Genomic DNA, 27,704 nt, shown 5'->3' with positions numbered 1-27,704 from the left:
CATACTTCTTTGGTGTAAGATGTCCAACATCCATCCATCCACTCATCCACACGTATCGATTTCATTTCAGCAACGATACCTGAAGCTCGTCCTGTTCCATCCCCTAGCGAACGACATGATGTGACACAGGTGTCTTGGGTGTAACACCGGAAGCAAAACGAGCCATGGCCACCTAATTGCACCTAAGTGACGATTCCGGGCGTCCGGACCATTAGCGGTTGGGGCCACCTGCATAATCACCCGACCCAGACGAACCTCCCCGCCCGTTGTGTGATTGATCCGGGCGAAGGAATAGCGCGATCGATTCCCGATCACCCCGAGGGCGAAATTTCTTTTCCGACCCAGATTTTATACCCTCCGTCTGGTGTTGTTCCACCAAACCGACGGAACGCCGGAAGTGCTTAACGGCAAGGAAGGTGGTTCCACGCAGTTTGATAATGGTAGCGTTGACGAGTAATTTGTCCAACCAAGCGTACCGAGGGGATAATTAGGACGCGAATGCAATTACCCCGGGCAAGGGGTCAGGATGCGCTCGCACAGACATTAGCGGGACACGCATCATCATCATTTGGCAATTAAATCAATCTGCTCATAATTGGCACATTCGCGGCATGCTGCTCTAATAAGATTAATTTTATGGCTACCGTCCACAACCAGGAACCACAAACTGAGACCACCACGTGTACCTGTGGCGGGATAGGGAGTTGCTCCCTTCCTTGTAGCCATCATTATCATCAACAGCATCTGATAGGGAGAGTGACATCGACATCGGGCTGAACGTCCCTGCCGGCCGATAGCTCGGATCGACGCATTTCCGCGATAAAAAAGACAACCCCTTGGCGGGCCACACTTTTCGACACCCGTTCGATTTTTAATTGACTTTTCGTGTCGTGTTCTTATAAATCGTGCCACAGCTTCTGTCTACGGTTGACATAAATAGTTTCACCCAAACCCCCATTAGCTAAGCGCTCTAGTCTGCAGCGATGCTAGCCGGTGTTGATGTTTACCTTGCCTGCTTTTAACACTTTGCGGGCTACGGGTACCGAACCGATCGATCGATTGCGGGAGATGTTCCATCTTCGTTCAAGTGTATTGACCGCCCGACTAGGCCACCTTGCGTACTCTGGTCGCGTGTATACGCAAATGGTTGGTTGTCGCGTTACTTAAGAGAAAAAAGAAAACCTGATCGCTACGCCGAACCTGTTGCGGCACCCTTGTAACGCTTTTGCGCTATCCGCTGATGAACGACAAATTCCTACACGCACTGATAGTGGCGATCAACGATGACGACCCGCTATGCCAGGTTGTGGTCCAAGTGCGCAAGTGCGCTTGCCGATGAGAAAGTTCAGTTCCGGTGTGTACAGAAGAAGGGAACGGTTGGTGTGGTGCGATAGGAGGGATCAGGCGCATTAACATGATACTATGAGAAATAAATTAAATTGAAGAATGGATGCCTGGTGACTTTACATGTAACGTAAGACGAATTGAAATGGAATATAAAAAATGTAGTTTAACTAGCCTAAATTATTTACTACCGACAATTTGCTCTTTTCATTCACAATATCACCCAATATGTTCTAGCGAGTATAGCTTGACTCGATAAAATATTTACTTCAATAAAGTAAGTCATTAAATTAATGAAAATTTATCATTATCCCTCGTTCCACGCGTTGAAATCCCCTTCTGTAGACTATTAATATGCACAAATTAGGAGTAATCGATATTCGAAGCATAAATGATTCAAAATCCTCCATTTTTGTGTTATCATTTCTGATACTCAGAGATACGGCAGGAATTCCACGAGGGATGATGTAGTATTCCAAACAGTTTTGCCTTTTTCTCTGGATTAACTCTCCTGCTGCGGGTTAAAACAAGTCAAGGGAAGCCAAAGTTGCTAACGTAAGACATCAGAATGTTGTAGTGACACAAGTAACAAGTTACGAAAGTAATTAGTTATTTAAGTTAATCGTTAAAATTACAAATAAAAATGCTTAATGCTGATTCTTCCGACCGCTGTTTTAGAAAGTTTATATTTTATTGTCTTTCTTCGACCAGGCAAATGTAATGTATGTGTTTTTTCTCGTCCAGATATAAATCAAATGTTGATATAGTTCAAGCCACTGATTGTTAAAACCCAAAAAAATATAAATATTCCACTCACACTGTGAAAATAGTTAACGAGATATGTAGCGATTTCATGGCGCAACTGATGACACTTTCGTCTTCACTTTGATTTGTACTTAACTCATGTTGCTGGTTACATTCCGCCTATGCCCCCTTCTCAGGCACGTCCCGTATCTGCGTTCGATATGAAAATGTCCGGATTCTCGATGTACTTTCCGTTGTGTACAATCAACACATTCATCTTATCGTTGTAATTTAGATGCGGCAACAGTTTTGGCGTTACGAAGAAATACTGCGATTGTCCTTCGCGACACGTTTCATCCACGAGCATGTTGAACACCTTCCGTTCGTTCGTCGGATCCATACCCTGGTTGATCTCGTCCACGCAACGGAACGGTACCTGCGTCATGTGTTGCAGCGAGAGTGTGTAGATTGCAATGGCCACTGCCCGCTCACCGCCCGATTGAAGCTTCCGATCGAGAGCGCTCAGTTTTTCCTCGTTGCGATACTTCACGTAGATGCGAATGCCGTACTCATCGTAGTCCCGCTAAGCAAGGAGAAAATCGGATAAAGAATGACAATAGGTATCAAAAATAAAACAAGCGCTTTTCTTGTTCTTACCTCCTCCTGTCGAATCAGCTCTACCTCTCCGGCGAAACCCATCGAGCTCATAAAGTGCGTAAACTTGCCATTTATGTTCTGTACCACGCGCTGTACTTCCGGGTACCAGCGCTCATGCAATTCGGCCATGTACCGTTCCAGGGATGCGATCTCGTTTTCCGAACAACTTACCGCCCGGCGCAGCTGCTCCAACACTCTACTCATCTCTTCGTATTCGGTAGCTGCGGCCTGATTTCCCTGCGGCAAACACTCAAATCGGACGCGCAGCTCCTCCAGGTGGGCCTCCACCAGTTCAACCGATGCGGGCAGTGAGGCAAATTCTTTCTTGTACGGAAAATCCGGCTTATCCGGTGCTTTGTTTAAGGTCAGTGCCCGTGCGGTACTGTTTTTCTTCGACGATTTCTCCTTTATCTCGGCCAGCTTTTTCTCCACATTGAGGAGTGTTTTTTTGGCCGAATTATAAGCATCCTCTAGTACGCGGAAATTTGATTCCCGTTCGTTATTTCGCTCCTCGAAGATGCGTATCCGCTGCTCCAGCAGGTCATACTCACGGCTAGCGGCTGCGTATTGCTCTAACGCTTCTATCTTGCGACGCTGTTCGTTTAACAGTTGTTCCAGGATGGTGTGGCACGTTTTTTCGAACTTGGCACGCTCCTGGTCAACGTTCACGAGACGACCTTTCAGGTCGTTGCATTTCTGCTCCTGCCGCTTTACTTTCATCTTCGAATGCTGATACTTGGACAGTTGATCCTGCAGCTCACGCTTCTCCTGTTGCAGCTCCGTGCACCGTTCCTGCAGCTCCTTAATGTTGTTCTCTATCTGTCCCCGCTGGTTGCGGATCTTGTCACACTCCCGGACCAAGCGCTTCAACTGTTGCTGCTTCTGTGCTAAAAGCGCATGGTCGGTCGATCGGTTTAGCATGTTCTTCGAACTGAGCGCATCGCTACGGGTCGACTTTTCACCGGTGTAGCGTGATTTCGACACCTGAAACCGGTGCGATGGTGTGAAAAATACCGAAATCTCATCCGGCAGCGAAGATACGTGTTTGGCTGAGTCGGGTGTGCCCACGGGAATGTTATGCAGTCCGTACAGCTTGCAAAGCCCGTTCAAGATCGGAAACGGTGCTTCCAGCATGTCGATCAGATAGGTGTGAAAACCGAACCGCTTCAGACTGCCGATCGGATGGCGCGGCTTGTAGTGTAGCTCATCGGCCGGATCACTCTGGATCGCGTTCACACCCTCAATGCGCATTTCTTCGCGCGTTTTGCGCAGAAACAGATTCATATCTTCCGTATTTTCGCACGTGAACGCAATCAAATCACGGGCACCGATTGTATTTTCCAGAAATGGAACATTCTCCAACACCGGTACGTTTAGCTCCAGTACCATCGGTTCGTAGATTTTACCCTGAAAAAGGTGCTGATGATCGCGCAACCACAGCACCGCTTGATACGTCCCCTCGAAACGTGTCTGCAGTATCTTCAGCTTGGTGTTTGCAATATTTTCGATCGTAGCGATATTTCGTTCAAGGCTCATAATTTCCGGTTTCACCTCCGTTTCGATCTTTTGGTTTAGTTCGTGACGGCGCCCCATTAGTAGATCGTTATCGCCACGTATCTTGCTTTCCTTCGCATCCAGGCCGGACATTTTCTGACGAATTTGATCTTCCGAACCGAGTGCGGCTACTGTATCGGCACAATCCTGCACGAAGGCAGCCAACATTACCTTTGCCTGCTCCAGTTCAGCCTTTCTTTCGTCTGCCTTAGCCAGTGCGTCTAGTAGATCGCGTTTCTGCTTTCCCATATTATCTTCCAGCCGTTCCGTTTTCTCTTCCAAACTGTTTATCTGCTCCGTGCAGCGTTGAGCGATTGCCACCTGTTTGTCCTTAGATTTTTCCATCTCTTGCTTCCGTGCTATAATTGATTGCATTTCCGATTTGCACTTATTGTATTCTTTCTCCTTATCATCGTTCATTCTTTAAAGGATATATAGCGAATGGAGTGAATTAATCTCATTTCTATCATTCTATCTCATTAACTTACTTTTTAGCTAACTTCAGATCCTGCAGTGTAGAGCTGTAAATGAGAAACAGCTCCTCGTACTCCAACCACGCCTTCCGAGCCTGGCATACGTTTATTTGTTGCTGGAACTCTTCACGTGCGCGCAGCGTTTCTAGCTGTTGATTCAAATCTGCCAACCGTGCTTCGAGATCTCGCACCCGGGCCATTCCTTCCGTACCTTGGGTGCTGCATTTTTTCTGTAATTCGCGCTTCGCCTTCAGCTCATTGAACCATTCATGTACCTCCGGTGCGCAAACGGACGACTGCGTGTTTAGCAGCAGTTCGCGAGGATTCATCTTCGTAAAGTCCTGCACACGGTCCTGCGGTAGGAACTGACATAAATTTCCCACCTGGATTTTGTACATCTGGATTTGCTGTAGGTACGCCTGGTGCGAAACCGTTTTGCCATCAATTTCGTACGTATTGACGCAGTCATGATCGAATGAACGACTGAACCACCGTACGGCGCGATTTTTGTCGCGATAAATTGAAATGCGAATCGTGGCACGTTCTTTACCATTCTTAATGTAACTATCGATCTAGAGAGGAAGGCAAAACATTAATTACTCGACGATTGCATGGACCTTCGCATTTGTATTACATTGTCGCATCTGGAAAGCAGCTTACAGGTGCCACCCATTCCGAGCACGATACCGGCCACAATAGCCGATTTTCCGGTTCCGTTCGGGCCAAGAATTATGTTCAAATGTTCATCCGGATACAGTACAACCGAGTCATACGTCCTAGAAGCAGAATTATACAAGCTATATCATAAACAAAGTTCGCAGTCAACGGTACGATATACTTACACAAAATCCTTCAACGACACGGATGCTATCTTTCCCACAACTGATTGAGACATGCTGTTTTGTTCTTATGAATGCACTCAAGGACAAAATAAGATTAAATTTGTAACACCTTCAAACAAACACTCTGATTTCCGCGGGATTTTCATACCGGTGCGAACTTGAGCGCTACACAAACATAAAACGAAACTGACATATGTCAATGTAGTTCCTCCCAAGTAACAAAACAATGTTGTTAGCTCGTGGTTACACTTTGATCATGATAAAATGAGAAATTATTGTAAGTGAACCTCTTTCTCCTGTTATTATGAATTGAAAATCATCAAACAATCATGATTGTGATAAACAGACGCAAAACAGCAAAGCTTAACACTTTTAAAATAAAAATATTTTTTTAACGAAGGTCTTCCAGCATCAAATCGGCTGGTTGGGTTACACGAAAAGTTGAACCGCTTGGATGATCCGTGGGCACGGTTAAACCGAATTGTTTTACTTTCGAACACTGTTTTCAAATCGACGGTTACATGTGATAAACGACGTATTTTATTGCTAATTTTAATTTTTTTAAATTTTATTCTCTTTATCAAGTCAACTTGGCAAAAAAAATTAAAGTATTAAATACTTTAGCAAATACGTTAGCAAAAAGGTTTAATATATTATTAAAACATTTTTGTTTTTATAAGGGCTGCACCCATTTCGTTCAAATGTTTAGTACATTTCTTTGTGCACAACAATGTTAAGTTTATTTGAGTTTAATTTTGTATTTAAAAAAAAACTTGCACAATTCGTTGAATATCATACCAAAACCAAATTCAAAATTCAATGATTGGTGAAAAGATGAAAAATTCATAGCTAACTTTTTTTTGTGCCATATATGCCACTCATCCGAGCAATTGGAATCGTCATTCTCATCGTTTGTTGGAGACGTTATTAGATTAGGTACGGCTTATGCAGCCGACGTCGGTTAGTATCGCCCAAAAAGTCTGGGCCGAAAAAGAATTTCTTGAGTATGGGAGAATGGAAAAAAGGATATGTTTGTGTACGATCGAAATTGGATTATCCTTCACTTTCGCTACTCACACCCACCCTTAAGCTTTGTGCCATGTCTCGGCAGAATAGGACCATTCTCCAGCATCCAGAGGGAGAGTGCAAACCATTTGAAGGAGCTAAAAACGTTCCGATTAAAGCTGTTTGTGGAAAGGATTAGGACGGATACCGAAGACTGGCTTAATCCCATCCTGTGTACTCGAGGAACGATGCTTTTCAAAAGATCCTTCCATAAGGAGCGTGAAATTTCTTTCATTGCCGCTTTTTTTCGCCCTTTCTTCATTAAATACTTGCTCACTTTCTTGCGATGCACAGCGCGATTGTTGGTGGCCAGTGAGGCGAAATAATTTTCGAAACAAGCGTGTCCGGAAGAGAACAGCGGAGAGAGGAAGTTCGATAGTGTTCCCTTGCCAGCGATCCAAGTGATGGAAGCCGATGATCCAATTAGTTATCCTCCGGTAGTTAGCGCTAATGATGCGCTCGTAACTTTGGACCCGAACCCGAAGAATGTTCTCACCGGGGCCATCATCTCCTTGTGGCTTTGGTGAGCTAAGGCCGGTGGTTTGGATATGCTTCCGGGGCCACCATTGGGAAGAGATATGATACGTGTGTGCGGGCAATAATTTGCATTCATAAGCCCTGTTGGAAGGCCAAGAACGCACCAAACACCGAGAACCCGATAAAGCAATGCAAACCGAGCGGAACTAATGATAATCCCCATAATTTGATTATGATATCATTACATCTTGAAGCAGGGACACATGCAAATGGACCACTGTGGAACGGCAAACCAAACACCAAGCACGCGAGCTAGGCGCGAGAACCGCTGATGGGATTATGTATGCAGTTTAGCAACGGCATCGAATGCGGCGAACGTCACCATTCACATTCCCATGGGAAAATCGCTAAGAAAACGATGTTTGCCGTATCCCTGTACATGGAGTCCGCAAAAGCGACCAGCCACTTGTTTCAACTAGCGACAGATCTTGCACAATCCGCACACACACAGTTTGCGTTTGTGGTGTGGCAAATGGTGGTGATACGCTTGAATAAATTACTATTAATGAGAAGCCGCACGCGCTTTGCCGCGATGTGTGTCGTTTTGAGTTTGGCGTAAGTATTATAATTTTTTTGTTTCTCTCTCGCGCTTGTCTTTAGTAGACCTTATGAAGCAGATGGTTGGTTTGATGGTTCCATCATATCATAATAAGATGACATTTAGTCAATTAAGAGGTGATAAGCATAAGGAGAATGCAATGATGGTAATGAACATTTATTCCAAAATAAGGCCACCATCTTACATTAGAACAAGAAACAAGAACAAGAACTAATAAAAGTCAAAACCAATCAAATTTGTTAGAAATATCATAAAAGTAATACAAAAGATTGAACATGACATAAGAAAAACAAACAAAACAACTTGAAACAATATAAAAATTAGGAAGAAATACTAAAAGAAGTAAAAAAGAACTAAAAAAAAGTAAAAAAAGGGGAAAAAAGTTAGAAAGGTTAACATATAGCACATAAATTGACTTTCCAATTTTTATTTTATTGCATTTTTTCTTCAAAATTTCCTTGTTCTTCTCACATGGCTTTTTCCCTAGAAAACTCAACTAATAATTGTACCACGAACAATTTTCGCGTTATTTTTAAATGTAAAAAAAACCTAAAGAATCAGTTAAAAAAAAGGTCCTGCTTTTGGCTAAACCACACACCGATTCACAATAATTTCCACATTCCCTTATTACCATTCCTAATTGAGTCTCTATTACACCCCGATGCCCTGGAGGCACACCAATGCTAAGTGGTCCCTTGTCAGCGTGTGAGTTACAAAACGCTTTCGGAGGCTGATCATATGCGGTGTAATATCAAACCACTGTTAAAAGCAGTTAAACAAAGAGAGAGAAAGAGGGAATAATAAATTCATATGCATTTGTGTATATAAGTGTGTCTGGAAAATAGTTTTCCTCAAAAGAAAAACTGAACAAATAATAAAACAAAATGCACCCAAAAGAAGTACTGCAAACAGTGATCAGGGAGTCTTTTTTCTGTTGTTGCTCCGAAACTCACTGCACATCCGTAAAACAAACTTCTTTTGCCTCCGGGGGTCAACTTTGTCGTTCGGTAAAAGGAAAAGCAGCGACAAAAAACAGGGCCAAAGTGATGTTTTTCATGCGACATGTGTTGCGTTCGAGTTGCGTGTAAAATGCTTCCCAATAAATGCCCGGCACTCGGTAGAGGCCCGAGGTGTTATTTTAATATTGTAATGATCGTACGAGGTGATGGAGGTTTTTTCTTCACGAAAACGAATGTTACACGGGTCGGTAACTAACGTGTAACGAGCAGCAAAATAAGAAAAGGGAATAAAATGCTACCTCCCACGTTGTAACTTACACCGAAATAATAAAAAAACTGCCACAAATTATACGTTACAAGACTACAACAGGAAAAATGTAGGAGTATGCTGATTTCGAACCAACCACTGCGCCACATTTGTGAGCACTATGATTTACTTCAATCGATAATCACTACCTATCACACATGGTCTAATAAATAATGTGGTTTTTTTGTTGCCTTCTTTCTTCATAAAACCCACCATGGATCGGAACGGAGGAACGTGAAGGTGAATTGACCAAGCGTCACTTTGAAAGTGACACCCAATCGACGACGCTGATGATGATGATGAACTGAGTTGTCAAATAAGGGCGTCCTGGGCGCCCACAAGGAACCGAACGACTCAGTGGGGACGGTGCCTTAGGCAACCAAAAAAGTGGCCAGTTGGTGGTGGGTTTAGCTTCATTCCTCGCTACTCCTGCTGAGTTAGCACTCGGAAGGAGTCGGTCACGTAGGCCTTCCACGGGTGCCTACCGTATCCTGCTGCGTTGACGAACGCGTTGCTTTGCCACCGTTATTCTGCTCACGCCTGTTCACCCGCGCACAGCTCTAATTCGGTGGCGATGAATCCTTGAGAAAGGGATTTCGGTTATGAACAAACGAATGAAGACAAACAAATTTGGCTTTAGCTTACCGAGCAAGAATACCCGCTGCGATGCTTAATTTGAAGTACGCAGCTCGAGTGCCGATTATAATTTGTGTGTAAAAATGTATAATTATGGATTTCAAATATTGAAAGAAGTTTAGATCTCCGAATTGCAATTGCCTGTGATATAGTGTATCTGTTAATGAACGAGTCAACAACACTTTTAGACTGAATTCAAATCTTGACTTGACCTTGATCTTGAGGACAGAGGGAATATCCAGCAATGGAAAATTCAAATCCTCGAATTTATAGGCGAAGTTTAGATCTCCAAATTGCAATTGCCTGTGATATAGTGTATCTGGTAATGAACGAGTCAACAACCCATTCATACTGGGTTCAAATCTTGACTTGACCTCAGGACAAAGGGAATATCCAGCAATGGAAAATTCAAATCCTCGAATTAAGAGGCGAAGTTTAGATCTCCGAATTGCAATTGCCTGTGATAAAGTGTATCTAGTAATGAACGAGTCAGCAACACTTTCAAACCGGGTTCAAATCTTGACTTGACCTTCTCATACGTAAGGACTTCTGGACAGAGGGAATATCCAGCAATGGACAATTCAAGTCCAAGACAAGTTAGACGTCTAAGGCTCCTCCAACACTTTACATTCAAACCCCCAACGATGGCTTGTTTGTCATTTGCGTGGACCCAAAGAAAAGATGTATTACTTTTCCCACATTTAACTCTCCGCGAGCTCCATCTCGTCTAAATAATCATTCGGAAATACTCTGCCAGTGTTGCTTGTCTCAATTATGTCGTTCCCTTTAACAGCAACAGCAACCAACTATCCATGAAGACCGCTATCCATATAATTAAATGTAGTTTTTCGTACAAATCTTCGGTTTGTGGAAAACTCGCTCCCGATAGCACCTGAGAAGATTATCTCCCGAAGATACCTCCATCCGTCGAGCTACCAATCCTTTCAGCTACTTTAACCAATCCACTACGAGCAGGAGATAAAATTAGCGACTTCATCTCTCGCCCGGCAACGGCAACGAGTTTTAAGCACCTTTGGGAAGGTTTCCATTTCTTCAAACAATGCCAAAAGGCCGAAATAAAAACAACCAAATGTACAAACCAAACAAACGTGCTCGCGCGCGCGACGTTCCCAACCTGAAGGGAGAGCAAATGATTATTTTCTTTCGGTGATAATTTGGATTTAATACCATTGTCATTAGGAGACGGCAAATGCGTCAGCACCAGGTAGAAGCGAAACCCCATCCTTAATCCGCTAAGAATCTTGCCCTAATGGTGAGGATCATTGGTGATCTAATTTTGGGAAGTTTCAAACTAAAGCCACTATTTTGCTGTCATTTCTGGTTCGTGGTGCGATTTAGTTGTCTCCGACTCCGGCAAACAGGCAAAGAATGATAAATTGTTAGCTCATGAGGAACGATTGCCTCATTATTGTTATTATAACTCAATTGCTGTAATTGAAATTAGGACGTTGATATCTTTGTTCGCCTTGCATACGAATAGAAGATGAAACGTTAAAAGTTATCCCAATTTTTTCATCTTTTTTTTCGAGCGATTTCAATTCCTTTCCTTAAATTAGTGAAAAATTACTTTTTTCCAACATCTCCACAGCAACCATACACCGTGACGTTCCGTGTCGCATAGGCTTTTTCGTTATTTTACTCCCGAACAAACCGAACAAGTACTTTACAGTCGAACAGGCGTACTAGAAAATGCGTCACACCGTGAAACGAACGTGCCATGCTGGTGAAAATAACAAGGAACCACCGTAAATAAACACAGGGCAACAAACTCACCCCTCTGCGTTATTCTCGTGGAGAGGTTAATTCAGGAGAGAAAAAAACACACCAATTGCGTAGAAAATGATTTTCCTGTTTTACTTCAGCTTACCCTCGGCTGTAAAAAGAGGGCATTTTTTCTTCTTATGGTAAGCAGAGTGGCAGAGGGTGACACACTTAAAACTGTAAAACCAAACTATTTAATACGCTATTACACCCTCAATTTGGAATTCAATTAATTTCCACGACGCATTCAGTTGTAATGATGCTCTCAGTGATTCTTTTTTAAGTAGGTTCATGTGAAATAGGAAGTTTGGGGTTGATCTAATCCATCCGTAGCATCGGGAATCATCCGAGGAGGATATTTTGCTTTGAACTGCCAAAATACTAAGAAAACAATTTGTTTAAAATTTTTAAAGGAGTTTAAGATATCGTTCCAATTTTTGTATAAATTATAAAAAAGGATGAAATTATCTTTTCTACTCAGAATTTGTGAAAAACTAAATTCATGAATAAAAAAAAATAAATTAGAAATTTAAGAAAATTCCTTGGAATTTTCCTTCAAAGAAGAAAGAAGATTCATTCCAACATGAATGGTCATGAGCTTTGTTCGTGCAATCCACGAATGTGTCAGCCAGGCGATTCCCCGTGTGTTGCTACTATACCTGTCAACCGGAGAAGAGTGACAGCAGCACACGGGAAGAAGGATGACAGTAGAACAAAAAAAGAGGAAGTAGTGAAAACCGCGTGGAACGAGAAGCAGGAAATTCCAAACCTACAAAACCGAAAAATAAAGAAATTATCCACTGAGCATTCGAAATTTTGGTCCTTCGACACCAGATCTGTAATCATGGCAGAGCAACGCAGAGTGAAAATGCTAAGCAAGCAACGCATAAGCATCGAACAATCCGTCGACGCTATTCATTCTTTTGTCATACACTTCCAGGACGATTCCAGCAGCAATGAAATAACAGTTCGTTTAGATACACTTGAGAAGCTGTGGGAGAAATTCCTTAAAGTGCAGGACGAGTTGGAAATTTTGGATGAAGACCTGTTTGAAGATCATCTGAAGAAGCGTACGGAGATGGAAACCAAATATTACAAGGCGAAGGGTTTCTTAGAAATGAAGGTTAAAGAAACATCGAAGGAAACCTCGAAAGATAACCTAGCACCGTGTCACTTAACAGAAATGATGGCTCGAGTGAAACTGCCTGACCTAAAACTTCCTGTGTTCGATGGAAAGCAGCTGAACTGGCTCAGATTTCATGATCTATTTCAGTCCATGATCCATACGTCAACAACACTCTCTGATACACAGAAGTTTTATTATCTGCGATCTTCGTTAAGCGAAACTGCCCTGCAATTAATTCAGAGCGTGCCTATCACAGGCAATAACTACAACACTGCTTGGAATATCCTCCTCGACCATTACAACAATGCGGACCAATTGAAGCAAAGTTATGTAGAGGCACTGTTCAAACCATTCGTACTCAAACGAGAATCAGCGTCTGACCTCCGCAAGCTCGTGGATAGCTTCGAGGCAAATGTAAAGGTTCTAAAGCAATTGGGAGAGCCCACTGAGCATTGGGACACGTTGCTTATCCATCTACTTTCTCAGCAATTGGACCCTACTTCACTACGTGATTGGAAAGAAGCTGCATCATCGATCCCTAACATGAAGTATGCAGATCTTATCAAATTCATACAACGAAGAATCACAGTGCTTGATTCTCTCACGCCACATGGCAACAATGAAGCTCCAAAGCGAGCTACACAACGAGCTGTCAACATAATGGCGGCAACCAACGAAACGAGAGGATGTGCTTTTTGCTCTGAAAACCATCCAATACACACGTGCAGCAAATTCTTGAAATGTTCCTGGTCTGATAAGGAAAACATAATTCGTGAAAAATCACTTTGCCGTAACTGTTTACGGACTGGCCATCGATCCCAAAGCTGCAGATCATCGAGTAACTGTCGAAGCTGCGGTAAACGTCACCACACCACACTGTGCCTCAAATCACAACCGAATCTATCGAGAGGGCAGCCTACAATGATACCACAGCTAAACCAACGTAATGAAATCGATCCTTCAAGTAATGAAGAACACACATCCATTCAATCGATCACCTGTACATCTTTGGGACAAAGCCAACGAACAGTATTGCTGGCAACTGCTTCGATCATCCTGATTGACGAGAAAGGTATGCAACACACAGCACGAGCTCTGCTCGATTCTGGAAGTGGAACCTGCCTTATTACTAACCGATTAGCTCAACGCATGTACTGTCGTCGAGAACCAATTTCGATACGCATTACTGGCGTTGGCACCACAACAACCTTTGCGAAGCAGAAACTACAAGCCACATTACGTTCTCGATTGAACAACTATTCAGTAAACATAGAGATGATTATATTGCCCACGCTCACCGGCAACCTTCCGTCGACGTCGGTAAATGTAATGTCATTGAATATTCCATCCAACATTCAGCTTGCTGATCCTGCGTTCGACCGTCCGGATCAAATTGATGTAATCATCGGTGCCGAAATCTTCTTCGACGTGCTTCAGTTCCAGCACACCATACGACTTGGGAATAATCTTCCAATATTGACAAATTCACAGCTGGGATGGATCATTTCTGGACCAACACCTGCTGAATCAATGCAGTATTCCCATTCCATCGTCGTTAATCATTGCAAAACAACAATAGACGATATTCAATCCCAAATGGAAACATTTTGGAAGGTAGAAGAGGATCCGGCTGCTAGTGTTTTATCAATCGAAGAAAGGAAATGCGAAGATCACTACACCAGTAATGTTTCGCGAAGCTCTACTGGCCGGTACGTGGTGCGTCTTCCAGTGAACAAAGAGAAACTCAGTAGAGTTGTCGATAATCGAAATATGGCAATTCGTCGATTGTCATATCTACTTGCTCGTTTTAAACGTGAACCTGAACTGCAACAGCAGTACGCATCTTTTATAGAGGAATATGTCCAACTAGGGCACATGAAACGCATTCATGAATCAGAATACAACAACACGTCTGTTCAACACTATTATCTGCCGCATCATGCAGTTATGCGTTCAGACTCAACAACGACCAAACTTCGAGTTGTATTCGATGCCTCTAGCAAAACTTCAAGCGGCGTATCCTTGAATGACGCGCTTTTGGTAGGCCCTACAGTTCAAGAAGATATAAGATCGATCATCATACGAGCAAGAATGCATAAGGTAATGGTAGTGGCAGATATCAAAATGATGTATCGACAAGTGCTTGTTGATTCAAGAGACACACCTTTGCAACTTATCGTGTGGAAACCTAATCCAGATCAACCTTTAGCAACTTACGAATTGAAGACCGTCACATATGGAACAGCTAGTGCTCCTTTTCTTGCCACTAGAACATTAATTCAACTTGCCAACGATGAAGGAACATCCTATCCTCTAGCAGCTACCATTCTTAAGAGAGACTTCTACGTGGATGACCTTTTCTCTGGTGGGGCAAATGCTTCGGAAGTATCTGAATTGGTTCGTCAACTTATTGCGCTGCTGGGAAAAGGAGGTCTGCAATTGAGAAAATGGGCTTCCAACGACGAAGCTGTTTTACAGCAAGTACCAACGGAACATCGTGCTATAGACACTTCGATAGAGTTCAGCAGTGATCATGTCATCAAAACTTTGGGTTTACATTGGGAACCTAAATCTGATACTTTGCGGTACAACATCGATCTCCAGCTAGGTTTACCAAATGAACAACTCACCAGAAGAACATTGCTTTCATTAATCGCTCGCATTTATGATCCACTAGGTCTAGTAGGACCAGTCATAACAACGGCCAAAATATTCATGCAAAGGTTGTGGACACTTCGTAATGTCGATGGCACGGCAGTCAACTGGGATCAAGAACTCCCTGCAGACATCCAACAACTTTGGAATTCTTTTGCGATGTCATTACCGAAGATAAACGAGTTGCGGATTTCGCGATGTGTAATCACAACAAACCCAACATCGATTCAACTTCATATCTTTGCAGATGCGTCGCAGGTCGCTTATGGAACATGCGCTTACATACGATCGATAGATTCACACGGAACAATCAAGGTAGCTCTTCTAGCTTCAAAGTCGCGAGTTGCACCACTCAAACCACTAAGTATCCCAAGACTTGAGTTGTGTGGAGCCGTGTTGGCTGCTGAATTGTACGTCAAACTACGAGCATCTATTCATCTACCGATGGAATGCTACTTCTGGCTTGATAGCACTGTCGCATTACATTGGTTGAAAGCACCACCGCAAAAATGGAATGTGTTCGTCGGCAACAGAGTTTCTAAAATTCAGGATGCTACTCAGGAAACCATGTGGAATCACGTAGCCGGCATCGAAAATCCTGCAGATTGTATCTCCCGAGGGTTATCAGCAACCGAACTTCTAGAATATGATTTATGGTGGAATGGACCTGCGTGGTTAACATCATGCCAGACAGATTGGCCAGTATCAAGCTCCTTGTCAGAAGGACTTAGCGAAGCAATGGCAGAGATCCGTTCATCATCTGATCACACTACAACTCTTTGTTGCTCATCTAAGGAACCAACGTTCATTGATCAACTAATTTCAAAATTCTCGAGATATTCACGTCTTTTACGAGTAATTGCATACTGTCTCCGAATGAACTGTAAACTGAGAACCACCTCAGAATATAAATCATTTAACATAATAGTTCAATCCCACGAACTGAAGGAAGCTGAACATCGAATACTACGCGCCGTTCAACAAAATTCTTTTGCGAAAGAATTACTACAACTTCAGAGAGACGGACACGTATCTTCAAGCTCGAGATTGAAATGGTTTCATCCGTTTATATCTCCCGAAAAGCTCATCCGTGTTGGAGGCAGACTTTCAAACACTCAACAACCTTACGACTGCAAGCATCAGGTTTTATTACCAGCATCTCATCCTCTGGCTACCCTCATCGTTCGTGAATACCACGAGAAACATCTTCATGCAGCACCGCAGTTGTTATTGAATCTACTCCGACAACGGTATTGGGTCATCGGGGCCAGATCCCTGGCCAAACGAGTGGTACATAACTGTATCACATGCGCACGAGCTCGTCCTAAACTCGTGGAACAACTGATGTCAGATCTACCATCTACACGTACAACGCCAAGTCGTCCCTTTTCCATAGTCGGTGTTGATTTCTGGGGACCAATAAACCTCGCTCCAATTCATCGACGTGCAGCTCCTGGCAGGGCATTCGTTGCTGTTTTTGTTTGCTTCAGCACGAAAGCAACTCATCTGGAATTGGTCACCGATCTTAGTTCTGCTAAATTCCTGCAAGCATTCCGTCGATTCGTGTCGCGGCGCGGACTGTGCCAGCATGTTTACAGCGACAACGGGCGTAATTTTGTTGGAGCCTCTAATGAATTGCGAGCATTGTTGTCCAGCGATTCTTTTAAAGGAGACTTGTTGCAGGAATGTGCGTCGCAAGGAGTGCAGTGGCACTTCAATCCTCCAAGAGCTTCGCATTTTGGTGGGTTGTGGGAAGCGGCAATACATTCAGCGCAGAAACACTTCATTCGGGTGCTAGGCAAAACGACACTCCATGCTGATGACATGGAAACTCTTTTGTGTCAGATAGAAGCGTGCCTAAATTCTCGGCCACTCATAGCAATGAGCGACGACCCCAGTGATTTTGAACCACTGACGCCAGGACACTTTCTCATCGGTTCTTGCTTGAAATCCGCACCTGATGCAGATTACGACGACATCCCAATGAACCGTCTTAAACGTTGGCACTTAACTCAACAAATTTATCAGCAGCTGTGGAAAAGGTGGACATCTGAGTACCTTTCAACTTTACAACCGCGTTCGAAATGGTTTAAGCAACCTGTGACAATCAAAGAAGGCCAACTAGTAATGTTACGTGACCAAGCTACTAAACCCATGGAATGGCCTTTAGCTCGGATTGTAAAGACTCATCCCGGTGCTGATGGTATTGTGAGAGTCGTAACGCTACAAACAAAAACTGGACAATACATACGTCCAGTCTCAAAGATCAGCATCCTACCAGTGCCAGTTATGGAGTCAGAACAGTAGTTCTGACGGGGCCAGTGTGTTCGTGCAATCCACGAATGTGTCAGCCAGGCGATTCCCCGTGTGTTGCTACTATACCTGTCAACCGGAGAAGAGTGACAGCAGCACACGGGAAGAAGGATGACAGTAGAACAAAAAAAGAGGAAGTAGTGAAAACCGCGTGGAACGAGAAGCAGGAAATTCCAAACCTACAAAACCGAAAAATAAAGAAATTATCCACTGAGCAATCGACAAGCTTGTTTTTTTTAATTTCTAGATCTTCCTTTCCTCGACACTCCAGTAACCGAAATGTCACACCGGAAAATCAAATCGCACAAAGCGCAACAACGTTCACACAGATCAAGTGCAGACATTCAACGATACAGCGGCTATCCGGAGTCACCGGAAACGGCTTTTCCACGGTACAGGTCGTTTTTGGTTTTGGTTTTGGTTATTCCCTACCTATTCCTCCTACCCCCTGTTCTCCCTTTTTCCTCTCCTCATCACTACCCAGTTTCTGGTGTGTCTGTGCCCTTTGATGAAGGATTAAATGTCCCGTTCCCGTGTGGTAAACCTGTAGGGGTGAATTTGACAACTTGTTTGAAAATCTGTATACCCACGAACGAGCCTTGTGGCGTACGCTAATCGATCCTCAAAGGGCTCATGCTATTTGCAGATGTCACATACCATCCCGCCCGTCCGACTGACCCTTGTTAACGTTTCACCAACAAAGAAAGGAAGAAGGGAAAAAAAGGTATTTTTGGGAGAGATTTGTTTTTCCATTTGTTGTACCGCTGTACGACACCCCTCTTCACGGCGGATGTGCTCATTTGTTTGCCGTACCGATTCTTGTCACACTTACCAGCCGATGGTGACGCCTTGTGCCGGTGACAATTGTTGTTGCCCAAAGGATGGTTGTTAATTCGACGAGAGTCCTATGTTGAGTGGCTCCCAATTCTCAAATGCCCAACAAGTCCTTCCGAGGGCTTCTGTCAGCATGAAAGCGTGCTGTACGACCAGCAGCCACCCGCACGATCTTAACTTTTGAACGACATTCTAATGTGCTTTAATCATCATTAAAATCACATTACCACGCGCCAAGACAAAGTTCTCAAGGGAAGTCAGAAAAGAGAAACTTCCACTCTAATGCCAGCACTAATTCCTGCTGGAAAGGTAAATCAAGTGAAACTTTAAAGAGGTAATAAAAACCAAAAAATAGCTAAAGGAACCCAAAGAAACAGAAAACAGTGGTTGAAATAATTAAATGCAAAATGGTTGAAAAAAAAAAAAGTTTGGACAAACCAAAACCATTAAACAATAACAAAAGAAAATTACAAAAAAATGCAAAGAGAATTTGTAATTAAACCTGAAAATTTATTTTTTTATGGCACGCACTGTACATTTCTTTGGATGCGGGGAGATCGGTTGTAGAGCAGCACTTTACGACTTTTTAATATGAGAAATTTGCAGATTGTCTTAGAATGTAGCAGAAGAAGGCCAGCGTAACATTTCCGCAGGGTGTTATCATTATCATAAATCACGATCGTACAGGAAATTTCACAAGAACCAAGCAAACAAAAAAAAAACAGAGAAAACAAACCCAAAAATCACGCAATTTTCAATCCACCATCTTCGAAGGCGTAGGTTCACGCTTTTGAAAAAAAAGGAAACACATCATCCAAACGAAGCAGGGTGAGCATTGTTTCAGGCAAACGTCCAGCCCACAGTAGGGTGAGGAAAATGAAAGAAAAATTCACATTTGAAATGTAAATTGAATCTTTGATCGGTTGATTTCTTTTTTGTTCCCTTCTTACTAGCCGAGCCGTTACTAGGGGTTTGTGATAGAAATCTTTTTACCTCACGAAAATCAATACATTTATCTGTTTTAAAATGATCAGCATACGCAATCCCGTATCCTGTCCCTGTCCTTGTTTCCTATTCGAATTGATTGTTTATTTGGCTTTTTTTTTCTTTTTCGCTTTGATTGCAAAAATTCTTTAAAACGGCGATAGAAAAGCGACGAACCGCAGCACTAAGGGCGATAGTAAGCCCTACCACCAAGAGGACAGATCACAGATGGTGTACATGGAAAAGGAAAACAAAAATCATTGTTGAAAATTACTGTGCCAACACTCTTGCTTGGGCCGGTACAATGTTGGGCAACATATTCTAATTAATAGCCAGCGATTAATGTCGCACATCCCTTTCGCAAAGTGGCACTAATCCTTTGAACACCACTTCACCATTATATTAGCCCATATGGGTATGTTTCCTCAGTTTTTTTTCAACCACTCAGCCCAGCTGCAAAGGGATCTGAGAGGTCCCGAAAAGATTAGAACCCTTTGTTTGCCTTCCTCGGCAGCATTGTGTACTGTGCCGTTCGTTTCCGCCATCCCTTTACAGCTCCAGCAGCCAAGGTATTAATACTGAATCAAATCCGCATCACTGCATCATCGTTGGAGAGCCTTCAGTGTTCTGTTTCAGTCCCATTCCGAACTATCATTTTCATACGAATTTAGACCTCGCTTCGAATGCGCACGAATGTTGAGCTCCTGCACAAACACTGCAGCTCATCCATGGCAGTGGGTAATGTCCTCGAGCAATAGATTTACTTTTTTTTTGCTGCCTTCTTACATTAATCCTGCACCCGTGTGCTGGGCTGTGTTTCGCTACATTTGGACGGAACACTGGAAACTGGGTGGAGATATTCAATCAAATTAAAATCATGTGTCTTTCGCGTTGCCAGGCCAGCGGCTTTTTCGGGTGCCACGTTGCCTCATCATGCGATGGATGCGTACAGTTTTTGCAATCTAATCGCCAAATGGGTATGATTTGGCTAATTGAATGGAGTAATGTAATAAGACGTTCATTATACGTTAGGAAATGTTCTAAAACGCAATGGTAGCTTCAAATTTGGAACTTGTTTTGGTGGCGGTTTTTGTGCGAAATTGAAAAGAAAGCCTCACGTTATGAGGTTATTAGGTCTCTAAAATCATTTACAAATAACCATAATCACTAACTACATGTTAACATAGATAATGCCACCTCAAGTTAGTGAGTTAAAAGATCTCAGTCATTATTCGGGACATTCAGCTGGAGTTTAAGTCACTTTGCCCAAAAGCTGATGAATCCCTCTTAGCAGAGTTTGAGTTGAAAGATACTCAGAAGGATTTTTAGGCACTTTGAGAATCAGTCTCGGCTGACTCAGGTGGGAATGTCATGAGAATGACACCAGACGACCCAACAAGTAAATTGAGCTGCGGTAGGCCTAAACTGAGATGGAATGCTGGCTTTGACGAGTTTACTAGTAAATCCAGATTAACGCGTTGGATGACAACGGCGCTCGATCGTGAATGGTTTAGAGCAGGGGCCTCCAAACTTTTTAGATAGCGGGACGCATTGAGTGGAATAGCCACAGCTGAGGGCCAATCTCGGGATCTCTCGGGAGGGCCTTAGTTTGGAGACCCCTGGTTTGAAGGACTCCTGAAGCATGCCAAGACCGCGAAGTTTGAGGACCTATTTTATTGGCAATACGATCATTCTCAATTCTTTACAGGTGTGTTATCTTCTGTACAGCTTGATGATCTGTTGTTTGATGATTAATCTGTTGTTGTTCAGATTTCTTCATTATTCAATGTTTGGATCTAAGTGTCCTACACTCTGTCATGTCTAAAATTCAATATGTTACAATACTTGTGTTTAGACATTAATAAAAATTGTCCCAAAAACGAGTTTTCTATGTAATTATTCTAACAATCTTTCATCAAACTAAAATCGTGTCTAATAAATCTCATCAGTTCCAAAAAGTAGAGATCCTGCTTTGCCCTAACTTATATTTTACATTTATATTCTATTCTACGATATTGTGAGCATATTCACCAAAAAACACTTTTTTGCACAAGTTCATGGGAATTCTCCTAAAGTCATGACCGGAAAACAAATTTCCATCGTTCCATGTTGTAAAACTTTCTCATACATCAAAATATTTCCCCAAGGCAATTCGAGCCTCTAAGCTCACGAGCGCATTTTACCTCCAATGTTTACCAACCAAAAAAAGGAACTATCCACTGTGGAGCTCCATGATTTGTGATGGCGTTGTATTCACTGATACACTCACGGCACAATAGGGTTTTGTAATATGCATGTTCCATATCCTCAGTACACGGGATCCGGCAGGGAAAATGACCCAAAACAACGTAAAAGCACCGGGAAAGCAATGGAAATAGCAAGCATAAATCGTTGTTTCCCAAACAGCAGCACAATGTAATCGAGTATCTGCAGTACCGGTGGGTCATCGGTTTTATGTGCAATTCTCGTCCCAATTCCACATCGAAAAAGGTACATCCTTTATCTAAGCAGCTTATATATGGGTGTGGGCGAGTTCCCATTGATGAGTTCCGCAACTAGAAGCAACTGCAGCTTTCGGTGCTACCAAATGGCGATAAAAGTCCCCAAAAATCATTCATCCGTGTGACTGCATTGTTCGAGGATTACGGCACACTTTGTTGTTCGGTCGCACCGAAAATTCAGATACTCCATTTCCCCAAAAACCGTTCTGCAACTCGCACAAAACACATACATATTGTCTGCCCCCAAGGCGCGAGGCGCAGAGAGAGCGAGAATGTGTGTTTCGGCGTAGATTTACAGTACCATCATCAACCACATTATCATTGTTATTGTGAAGCATTAAAATGTACAACCGAATACTCCAGCAATGGTTCGATTTTTGGGCAGAATGTTTACACCCAGCTAAATAGAGAACGGGAACGCAAAGGCGGCAGGGCTGGCAATGGCCTCCGGGTTCCTTTTTACACGACACACCGTGCCGTGTAGCGCCGCGTACCGATGGTTTTCATACGCTCTGACAGCCGGTAAATCGATGACCGAATCGAACACCGGCAACAACTCCCCCGGGACCGATAGAACGGCAGCAGTACCGTATACCGGGTACTAAAAAACAACCCGAATGCTGCAAATTAGAGAGTGCGTAAATCACTGCCACGCTACTTCCCAGAGCACATGGTTGCACATTTTTGGGCCCGTTGTACGCACTCCATGGTGTATGTGTGCTTGCTACACACACACACACAAGGAAATATAGAAAATTGCTTGGGGATAGTAGAAAAGCCGACCGCACACACAGCAAAACGAAGCCCCAGCGCCCATAAAGCATTATTTATTATATTTATGATTTCATACGCCCCCTTCGAATGGGAAAGCCCGAAGAAAATCTCTCTCTCGATCCTCCTGTTACCGTAATGGGTACGTGGAAAACAAAGCAAATACCACGTAGCCGACATATAACTAACGGGCAGCTGCAAAAATTTGACAGCTGTCATAAAAATTACAAGCCTAAAAAAAGTCCTAAGAAAAAAGTCATTTTGGGAGTAAAGGTACTAAGTATGTGTTTCAAGAAGAAAATCTTTTTACAGTTTTCCTGGGGGAAATGTGTTCGAAGTGGATCGAATCAATTCGAAATGAATGGGTCATTAAATTGTTTTTTATTAACTTGTTTTACAAAATTTCTCACATAAATATTTTCCTTCGCGCATAGATCCATATGTTCAGTTTTTTCATATAAAAGGGGAACATTTTTTTTATAATTTTTTTTTCTAATAATTATACAAGAAAAATAGATCCTTTTTCTAATAATACTTTACTCAAACCTTTTTCTACTCAGAGATTTACACAAAAATCAGAACAATTTCTTACTAAAAAATGTTACACAATGTAGCCTCTTCCTAGTATTTGTGAGAGTAAAATTTATTTCCAGTACTATTTCACGACTTTCTTTCACCATTTTCCTACGATGTATGACCCCATTTACCCGATGTAGAAGGTGAACGACGTATTGAAATGCTTGTGTTTTTAGTAGTAGCAGCAAAACATCGAAAATGGATATCTATTTATGAAAATGTTCGTTAGAAGGACATGAAAGCGTATGCTTGTTTCCTGTTTCCCCCTCCCACCGACACCAGATCCTTCCCTTCCAAACACAGTCCCGTTGGATGATAAAATGGAAGGAAAAAATGGCAATGCTTGACGACAAAATTCGATATTTCTAGGTGTCATGGTCGTTACGGCACAAAATGTTGCGTTCGGCAAAACCTATTCGAAAACAAAGGACACCAAGAGGCACATAGGAAAAAAAAGAAAAGACAGAAAAATACCCACACAAGATGAGCCCAAAACAACGAACACGTACATGGACGCTCTCTGTGGCACAAGGGTTTACATCCTTGCAGCCAACATAAAACGGCTATAGATTTTTTGTTGCTATAAGAAAGAAAAAAAGATACAAAAGAGGACTTTACTACCAAGATGGAGTCCACCAGATGACGACAACAACAGCGAATCTCGTCGCAGCGATCCTGAATCCTTGCTAACGAAGGATCTGATAAATAAATAAAAAAAAGGAAGTGAGATGAACATGAAGACGCAAGGCTAGGGTGCCCTGAAGAATGTGGATAGTCGAAAGCAGGACGCGAAGGATCCGAATTACCCATGTGCTTTCGATGGCTTACCGTGCCACGGGAAATTAGGAAAAACGGGTTTTCCACACGGTAAGGATGCGAGAGGCGGTCGCAAAATGTGCGCAACGGATTTTTTTTTCCTTCACCAATACCAGTCGGCACAAAAGAGAAGGAAACATATGCGGACACTGGTGACGGATATGCTGCTACATGTGTGTAAGAATCCTGAGCACTCAGCCCGGAATGAAGGGCAACATAAAATACAAAGTACCCGCCTCCAGGCTGTTTTCTAACATATATCTCTACTTTACCTTTCCACCCGTGTACAGGCCGGGTCCTTCCAAGCGATGGGATGCCCACCGAACCCGCCAGAGGCTTTAGGAAAAACGTCCGGAAAACCGATGAATCCGATCGGTTCATCGTCAACGGTTACGTCGTGCGAAGAACTAGGTTACCGTCGTTGGCTAACTTTGTGTGAATTCTAAAGAAGTTTTTGCCCATGGTGTGCGTTGTGGAAGCATCGTTAAGTGGACGCGGAAATGGTGAAAATTGCCAATCGTGCCTGTTTTCACACCAGACAAGTTCACTCAAGTGAAACATCTCTCTGTTTGTAAAGTGAGATTGAAAAATGATGAAATGTCAGAAAAAAGGGAAGTAGTCAACTTTGGCTTGTAAAGTAAAAGTTTTGCAAAGACTTTACTATAAACTACTTAGTTTCTTGGAGTTCTTGATATTAATTCCAATTAGTTATTCATGCTTAGGGTTTCATAGTAATTTTATATAAATTATCATAAATACTTTTAAATTTTTGTGTCAAATACGTCATTCATGTGAACAAAAAGAACAAAAACTCGCTTCACCAAATAAAAACAAAACAAAAAGCATCATATACGTCTTCAAATAGCATCCTAGCGCCCGAAACTGATGGAACAAAAATACTATTCCAACCGTCATAAACCCCGTCTGAAAACCTACACACAATATCTTATAGACGAAATTCCCTTCATCAAAAAAAAGGAAACATCACCGATACAGTGGTTCTTGTCAACGACGCAAAACGGTCGTTTCATGCGGCCGCGGATATTTCGCACAAATCACGGATGGATGCAGCGCTTTCGGAAGCACCAAAAATTCGTCAACATGGATATGGATGGCAAATCGGGCAGCTTGATGAAATTTTACCAGTCGATGCCCCAAAGCGATTTTCACGGTAAATCGAAAACGAAACGGGTGAATGGCAGATGCAATGTACACATACTCGCATGGGTACCATTTGAACATTTTTTTACGTGGCAATTGACAAGAGGGAGAGAGAGAGAGTGATATAGAGCTTTTAGATCTGAATAACAGATTTTGTTTTTGACCATACAGTTTGGAACAATATATGATATTATACTCGATAGTCTTGTGCTGTGATTTTTAGTTTAGTACATCGAATGTCGTAGATCAAATCTCAGTTAGTTCTGCCTAACATATAAAGAATTGACTAGAAGTTTAGTAAGCTCTTATGCAGCTAGACTAAGATTAGCTTGAAGAACTCATAAACATAAAAAACTCCAAATTTCAAGTTAACAAACTTTGATTTCGTAGAAAATAATATAACATAAAGAAAATTTAAATGTAATTAAAAATAAATCACAATAACGAATATGAAACTCAGATTAGTAATTGTTCCTATCGCAAAACATAACTTGAAAGATATTAATAAAAATGCATTATTAAAAAAACAATTAAAAAATTAAATAAAATAAGTGCCAAACGCATAAAGCATAAACGACATACATGATTACTTGTTAAACATAACAAAACAAATATAATAACGTAACAGAACTTTTAAGAAATGTTTAACAAAATTAAACATTAATAAAACAATCAAATCGAGCTACAAAGAAGTTAAAACAAATGAATTAACAAAATCCTATACGGATTATGGGTTTAAAATACAAACATGCAAAGTTTGCTTTCTTTTTACGACCATTCTTTTAATCGAAATTTGTTAAGTAATTTTATTTTTTCTAAATGTTCCATAAATTTTACAAAACTAATAAAAAAATCCTCACAATTTCCATATCAACCCATCGTTGAAACGACAAATATCGTTCTGTTGAAGGGTTTTTTGTCTTTGCTTTTTTGATTCTGGCATTTTTTATTTGCGATCGTTGATAATGCAAACAGTGGAACATTTTTTTGTGTCCTGTAAAGATCTCAGAGTTTACGATCCTTCTCGGTTATCGGCTGGATGCGTTTGTTTCATTTCTTTTTTCTCCCTTCGCTTAGATTTATCGATGCCGGGATTCTGAATCCGGAACGCATCCTCCTCGTTTTTTCTCCGTTTCGGTGTGACTCTCGTATGCGTGTAACTTTGCCTGTAGGCATTGCATATACGCGTCGGTGTATGTGTGACCATGTGTTGGTGTGCTACACTTCCCTTTTTCCCCACATTCCCGCGGCAGTACACTAGTGTGCGTACCTTCTCGGGCAAATGTGAGTAACTGGAGATGAAAATTGGCAGGAATGTAGAGACGAAAACAAATAACGTACAGTGTAACGGGGGCAAACAACAAGCAACAAAAAAACACACGCCCGGCAAGAGGAAAACGTGTACCGAATCCTGGCCCGTAAACAGATCCAGGGCCCGCGTCCAATACAACCAATCTCTCCTGTGGCTGTGGCACCCACCCCAAAAAAACGGATGATGATGTTGGACAATGCGATATGGTGGGCGAAATATGCTGCCGATGTTGCTCCCGCTGCCGATGATGCTCGCAAGCAAGCCCGCAAGGCAAAAATGGCCGCTTATGTACGCCACCAATAAAGACGGTGCGCGTGCGGGTGAGCAGAAGATACTGCAGCAACGTGGAACCGGACCCGGGGGTGGAGTCGACAGGACACCAACGTGTCAGGTGGGGCGGTGTGGGGGAGAGATGTGCAAGGAAATATGCGCAAAAGGGAAATGTTTTCATCGTCTGTACACAGAAATCAAATTAAATATTCAGTGCAGAAATCCTATAGGGTGCGTTGCTCCGGGCAACGGTGGTTCAATTTTTTTCCACCTTCCTGGGAGATGTAATGCTTCAGAGAGAGAGAGAGAGAGAGAGAGAGAGAGAGTGAAAACGAGAGGGAGAAAGAAGTATCCGGAGCACTTACAAAAGCGCGTTCCTAGTAAGTTCAGAACAAAGGAAAAAGGAAAATATTTCTTTCCAGTGGAGGAAAAATAGAACAGCACACTTACAGTTAATAATGCCTGCCGTGCTTTGAATGCCAATAGCCGTTCAATTCTTCGCAGAATATTGGACCCTCACTAGGAACTCCGAGAAGTCCGAGAAATCGATCGATAGGCTCAGAACAAAACTCAAACCAGCTCGTCCAACAAAACGATCCAAGAACGATGCTTGGACCGATAATACGATACTAAATTAGTGGTAATTTAAACGTCCTCCACGAGTTGTCCTCTGCAGTAGGAATGACAATCCGCACGGGACCGGCACTCACTTCATGTGGCACGAGCCAATCACTCCGAGCGGATTGGCTCGGAAACGCGAAAAGGGAATGCAAGAAGTTGACTCGCCACACCGGCCAAGGTGAAACGGTTTAAATGGACGGTCCTCCACGGCTTAGTTGGCCTGGTTGTTTGAGCTATTTGAGTGACAGCTTATCGGGGCGCCTACCATTCTATTGGGGGAATTGGACGAAGGAAGCAGAAAAGCT

General features: G+C 42.6%; 1 protein-coding gene across 1 annotated transcript; it reads right to left on the bottom strand.

The window, feature by feature from the left end:
* Positions 1-2,014: 2,014 nt before the first annotated feature.
* LOC125771542 (structural maintenance of chromosomes protein 5) lies at positions 2,015-5,806 on the bottom strand. The gene is made up of 5 exons (XM_049442252.1): positions 5,615-5,806; positions 5,407-5,548; positions 4,788-5,344; positions 2,746-4,720; positions 2,015-2,671 (listed from the first exon to the last, which is right to left on the bottom strand). The coding sequence occupies exons 1-5, from the start codon at positions 5,665-5,667 to the stop codon at positions 2,282-2,284; spliced, it is 3,117 nt and encodes a 1,038-aa protein (XP_049298209.1). The 5' UTR covers positions 5,668-5,806; the 3' UTR covers positions 2,015-2,281.
* Positions 5,807-27,704: the final 21,898 nt, after the last annotated feature.

This window comes from Anopheles funestus, chromosome 3RL (genome assembly GCF_943734845.2).
Source record: "Anopheles funestus chromosome 3RL, idAnoFuneDA-416_04, whole genome shotgun sequence".
NCBI lineage: Eukaryota > Metazoa > Arthropoda > Insecta > Diptera > Culicidae > Anopheles > Anopheles funestus.
This window is presented reverse-complemented; position numbering and strand designations above follow the sequence as displayed.